The sequence below is a fragment of the Enhydra lutris genome, unplaced genomic scaffold (genome assembly GCF_002288905.1).
Source record: "Enhydra lutris kenyoni isolate GAN:26980312 unplaced genomic scaffold, ASM228890v2 scaffoldscaffold12, whole genome shotgun sequence".
Taxonomy (NCBI): domain Eukaryota; kingdom Metazoa; phylum Chordata; class Mammalia; order Carnivora; family Mustelidae; genus Enhydra; species Enhydra lutris.
Window position 1 is genome coordinate 28,427,642 of NW_019154096.1, and position 6,000 is coordinate 28,433,641.

The 6,000-nt window shown below is 35.0% G+C and overlaps 1 protein-coding gene across 2 annotated transcripts in view; it reads left to right on the top strand.

Annotated features, from left to right (window-relative positions):
• The window catches only part of LOC111144874 (adenosine kinase), a 531,020-nt gene extending 525,519 nt beyond the window's left edge, over window positions 1–5,501 (top strand). For both annotated transcript variants that reach the window (XM_022499443.1, XM_022499444.1), the window contains one exon: window positions 4,679–5,501. In XM_022499443.1, the coding sequence (XP_022355151.1) occupies window positions 4,679–4,803 (125 nt within the window). In that variant the 3' untranslated portion in view covers window positions 4,804–5,501. The remainder of the gene's footprint in view (window positions 1–4,678) is intronic.
• Window positions 5,502–6,000: the final 499 nt, after the last annotated feature.

Here is a 6,000-nt window from a genome sequence, read left to right on the forward strand (position 1 = left end):
GGTCAGCTAGGAATTAAAAATTCTAATTTAAAAATTATATTGAGGGGCGCCTGGGTGGCTCAGTGGTTAAAGCCTCTGCCTTCGGCTCAGGTCATGATCTCAGGGTCCTGGGATCGAGTCCCACATCGGGCTCTCTGCTCAGCAGGGAGCTTGCCTCCTCCTCCTGTCTCTCTCTGCCTGCCTCTCTGCATACTTGTGATCTGTCTGTCAAATAAAAAATAAATAAATAAATAAAAATTATATTGAGAAACTTTACAGTGAGTCAACTAAGCCAGACATAAAAGGACAAATATTATGTGATCTTACTCATAATTCCTAGAGACAGAAACTAGAGTAGCAGTTGCCAGAGGCCAGAAGTGTAGAGGAGTAGAGAGTTATTGTTTAAAGAATATGGAGTTTCCGTTGAGGCAATGAAAAAGTTCTGGAAATTGATAAAAGTGACAATTACACAACTTAGCAAAATGATATTAATATCATGAATTGCACACTTAAAATGGTAGCTATGTTATATATCTTTTACACAATAAAATATTATCTTAGAATGTTTATTCATGTTACAATAGGATTCCCTGTGATTCTTAAAATATAAGCTCCCTTTGTTTAAAGCATTTTATAGAACCTTTAAGATTCACATCCCCTACTTTATGAAGGTTCCACTTACAATTGATTATGTAACATCTGTAGTTTGTCTCAGTCGGTTTTTCAGAATACATTATTGAAAACTGTTATTCACCTGGGGCAGAGGTCTTAGCTTTTTTCTGCATTCAGGCTTTCCACTTGTCAAAGCAAATGTCTCTTCTGAGTACTTCACTTCAGACATTAGCTAGCTCTTCTCTTAGAAAGAGGATGCTGGTGCTTGTGCTTCACAGAAATATTTCATAAACATAAGCTTTTCTTTTTCTCACAAAGATCATACCAGAAGGAATGAGGAAAACAGATGTTGCATATAAGGCTTCTCATAGACGTGTTTCCATTGTAAGCTGATCTGACTCTGAATTTGGCGTCTGCTCCATTCACTGTGTGGGCTGAGCATTTTAGTCTCACAGTTTGGCTGAAAGTTAATATTGACCTTTGACTGTTACCTGAAAACTCAATGATAAAATACTCTTACTAAACCTCTTGAGGGAGTGATTTCACATTATAAGCAAAGGTCTTCAAAATATATCACTCCATTAACCAAATTAATTTTATTCTTTGGTTGGGAATACTTATTTTACTAGGTACAGAGCATTCCCCAAATCTGACGGTGAAAAAGCTTGTGTGGTCAGAATAGTAGAGAAAAAAGGACATAAATCTCTTCTAATGCTCTCTACAGGTCATTATACCACAGCTTCTCAATTAATCTGCACCCCCCGCAGGATGCCAGGGCCTAGGGAACAGCCTAGAAGTCCAGCTACAGTACAGTTTCTCGTTACCTGTTCTTCTGAGTATTTGAGTACTGCTAAGCAGCTCACGTTCCCCTAGAGAAAAAGTAGCCCTAGATTCTTCTGTTCTTGAACTGTCTTACTTGTAACTACAACACTTTTTTCCCTTTTTTTTCTTTTACAGTTTTATTTTACTATAACTGATAAACAATAAACTGCACATATTTAAAGTATATAGTTGTGCAGATGTTAACATAGGCATCCATACATCCATGAAACCATCACTGTAGACATATCCACTACTCCCATGCTCTTTTGTAATCCTGGCTTCCTTCCTCTTCTCATCCACATTTGGATCATTTGCAGTTTGGGGATATTATAAATAAAGCTGCTGTGAACATTCACTACAAATCTTTGATATGAATATATGCTTTCATTTACCTTGAGTTTAATGTGTAGAAATAGAATGACTGGATCATATGGTAAAGGTATGTTTGACTTTTTAAGACACTGATATACGGTTTTCAAAGTGGTACTATCATTTTATATTCCCATTACTAGCATAGGAGAGTTCCAAATGACCCAGACCCTTGTCAACACTTATTATGGTCAGTCTTTTTAATTTTAGCCATTCTAGTGGGTTAGCAGTAGTATCTACCTGTGGCTTTAATTTGCATTTCTCTGATGAGTAATGGCGTTGAACATCTTTTCCTGAGCTTATTTGGCATTTGTTTATCTTCTTTGCTAAAATGTTAGTTCAGCTCTTTTGAAACCATTTTTGATTGGGTTGTTTCTTATTATTGAGGTGTAGAATTAGTTAATTTGGCAAAGTCCAGTTATTTTTTCCTTGGTAAAAGTTTGTACTTTTATGTCTTACTTAAGAGATTTTTGACAAATTCAAAATCACTTAAGACTTTCTATGTTTCCTTCTCAGAATTTTATAGTTTTAGCTCTTACATTTAGGTCTGTGATCCATTTCAAGTTAATTTCTGTAGATGATGTGGGGTAAGGGTTGAAGTGGTTTTGTTATTGTATTGTGGTTTTGTTTTTTGGTTTTTTTGTTTTTTTGTTTTTTTCAAATATGCCATCCAGCTGTTCTAAGACCATTTGTTTAAAAGATTATCTTTTCTCCATTGGATTGCTTTGATACTTTTGTCAAAAATCAATTGATGATATAGAAGTAGATTTATTTCTGAACTCTTTCTTTGGTCGCATTGATCTATTTGTTTTTCTTTATGCCAATAGCATAATGTCTTGATTATTTTAGTTCTATAATAAGTTTTAACTCAAGTAGTCTTGTTTTTCAAAGGTGTGTCTGACTAATCTTAGTCTTTTGCATTTCCACATAAATATTGGAATCAGCCAAGGTGAGCACTTGATACCTTTTATTTATTTCTTTTGTTTGCCTTATTGCACTGGCTAAAGTGTCCAGTACAGTGTTTAAGAACAAACATTTTCTTGATTTTAAGGGGAAAACATTCCATCATCCACCATTAAGAATAATTTTAACTGTAAATTTTATAAGTGCCCTTTATCAGGTTGAGGAAGCTCCCTTCTATTCCTAGGTTGCTTAAAGTTGTTATTAGATATGTATGTTGAATTTTGTCAGATGCTTTTCTTCTTGCATTAGGTGATCTTGTGGTTTTGTTAGTGATGCTAAATTACACTGATTAATTTTTGAATGTTAAACCAACCTTGCATTCCTAGAATAAACCCCACCTGATAATAATTTGTTATCCTTTAAAATATACTATTGGATTGGATTTGCTAAAATTTTCTTTAAAGTATTTGCATCTTTTTTTTTATTTTGGTATCAGAGTAATGCTGGCCTCAAGGAATAAGTTAGGAAGTATTTTCAGTTTTCATCTTTCTGAAAAGGCTATTGTATAGCATTGATATTATTTTTACTGCTTAAATATTGGGTAGAATTCACCAGTGACACCACCTGGACCTGGAATTGTCTTTATGGGAAGCTTTTTAACTGTAAAAATCAATATATTTAATAGATACAAAGCTAATCAGGTTATCTATTTCTTCTTGAGCTTGAGCTTTCATATTTTGTGTCTTTGCAGGAATTTGTCCAATTCCTCTAACTTACCAAATCTATTGGCATAAAGTTGTTAATGTTTCTTTATTATTCTTTTTTTTAAGATTTTATTTATTTATTTGACACAGAGAGAGAGATCACAAGTAGGCAGAGAGGCAGACAGAGAGACAGGGGGTAGCAGGCTCCCCACTGAGCAGAGAGCCCAATGCGGGACTGGATCCCATGACCCTGAGATCATGACCAGAGGCTTAACCCACTGAGCCACCCAGGCACCCCTCTTTATTATTCTTTCAGTGAATATAGATTCTGTAGTGACAGCACTGCTATTATTCCCAGTACTGGTAACTTATGTCTTCTCTCTCTTTTTTGCTGATCATTCTGCCTACGTGTTTAATTTTGTCCTACTCAGACTCCCAAATCCATCTCTTCAACTCAGTGAGACTGTTAAGCTCTGCCTATGTTGTTGCTCCTTGTGTTGTAGCCTGGTAACTCTCTAGGAGGTAAACTAGAGCAATTTTACCATTTATCCCATTTGTTTCCCTTCTTTTATGGATCTTTTACAGTATTTGAAAATTTTTGTTTCATTTATTTTGTCCTTATTTTAGTTGTTTCTGGAGGAAGGGTAATTGTGGTTCCTTTTATTTCATCTTGGTCAGAAACCGAAGTCCTCAACATCGTTTTCTACTTTGTCTGCTTTATTTATTTTAAACGTCAAGTTGGTCCATGGTGTTTGACTATAGAAATCATTTCACTGTTGCTTCTGGGAGTAAAAGGGAGATATAAAGTACTTTGTAATTCTTCAACTATCAAATCTGTACTTGGAGAGACATCCAGATGATAGAATTTTGTCCAAAAGCAGTGTGCTAGGAATAACAACACATAAGGAATCCAGAGAGACGGAGAGAGGGATAACTAATACCTCCTTCTCAGCTGTAAAAACCCAACATAATATTCTTTAGCCAGTACTTCTTACTCACAACATCTTAATCTCAAAACTAAAAGAAAGCATGATGATGCTTTAGGCGTACAAAGACTAGAAATGCCTGGATGGTGAGTTGTTATGTCCCAACTTGAGCTCTTTAAAAGATGTACTGAGGGAAGCTCATGATGTATGGTGCAAGAACTTTCTAAGACTTGAGGTTTAACACTTAACTATCAGCACTGAAGAGAGGGATAAGTACATGGACTGATTTTTGGCCTGACCCAAAATGACGTTTCTCATGCTGTTATGCAATACTCACGTACTTCCCTTTTGTCTGTGTTCCAGGTTTTCTGTCTCAGCTGGTCTCTGACAAGCCCCTGACTGAATGCATCCGTGCTGGCCACTATGCTGCAAGCGTCATAATTAGGCAGACTGGCTGCACGTTTCCTGAGAAGCCAGACTTCCACTGATAGAAGCGTAGGAAACCCAAGCCCAGGAGTATAGGCACTGCCTTGATTGCTTCCTGAGAATTCCCATATTAATAAAGAAGAAAATTATCTGCCATCTTTTCCTACCATAATAATATTCATTCTTAATTTAGGGAATACAGTAATGCTCAGTAGAATCTTTATTCTCTCAACAACCTGAAAGAGTAATGTCTATTTCCATAGTTTGATAGTGCCACTTAAATGTTGATTAGACAGGAATATAACATTTCAATGGAAATTTTTATTTCATTTTCAGTTACTTTGTAAATTCATGCGTATTTAGCAAATTGATCAGTTTTTTTACATTTCTGCTTTGAATGCAGATGCAATTTAATATAATGGATTTTTAAACAGGAATTAATTCTAACACATCAATCTTGAGCTTTTATACAAGTTTATTTAATTTAGGAGTGTGTGTATGTATATATATGTATGTGTGTATATGCATATATACATATATGTGTACCACATATAAATGATAAATGGTCAAATAAGGTACAGAAATAAATATCTTGCCAAGTTATGCCAGATAATCTCTTTAGCACATACTCAAATGTGTAATAAACTTTGGATAATTAAATAATTTGCCAAATTATGTTCTATTACAACATTCAAATTATAATCTTATATTTACCTATGGTACTCTGTGATTTGATACAAATAAAAACTTGTCATATGGGGAATTTTTTCTGTCTTTGTTCTGTACTCAATAAACTAAAGAAGTAAGATCATTATTTAATATTAGGCCCCACGATGATATCTAATTCATTGATGGTGATAGAAAGAACAACATAACACATTGAAAAATAACTTAGTATTTGAGACCAATAAGTCACTGTTTTAAAATGGAATTGTATAATAGAACCTCTGGAGTCAGACTTAATTACCTTCGTATAACCTTGCGCAAATTACTTAGCCTCTTTTATCTTCAATTTCCTTTCCATAAAATGGGATAATAATTCCATATACAAGATCATTGGGATGATTTGAGAGAATACCAAGTATAAAATGCATGCTACATGCCTAGTAAGAGCTCAATAAGCACCTGCTACTTTTATCATTATGATTATTATTGTTGAAGAATTAAAAGGTGGGGCGCCTGGGTGGCTTAGTCCGACTGTTGGTTTCAACTCAGGGTGGTGAGATCGAGCCTGGCCTGGAGCCCTGCATCAGGCTCCG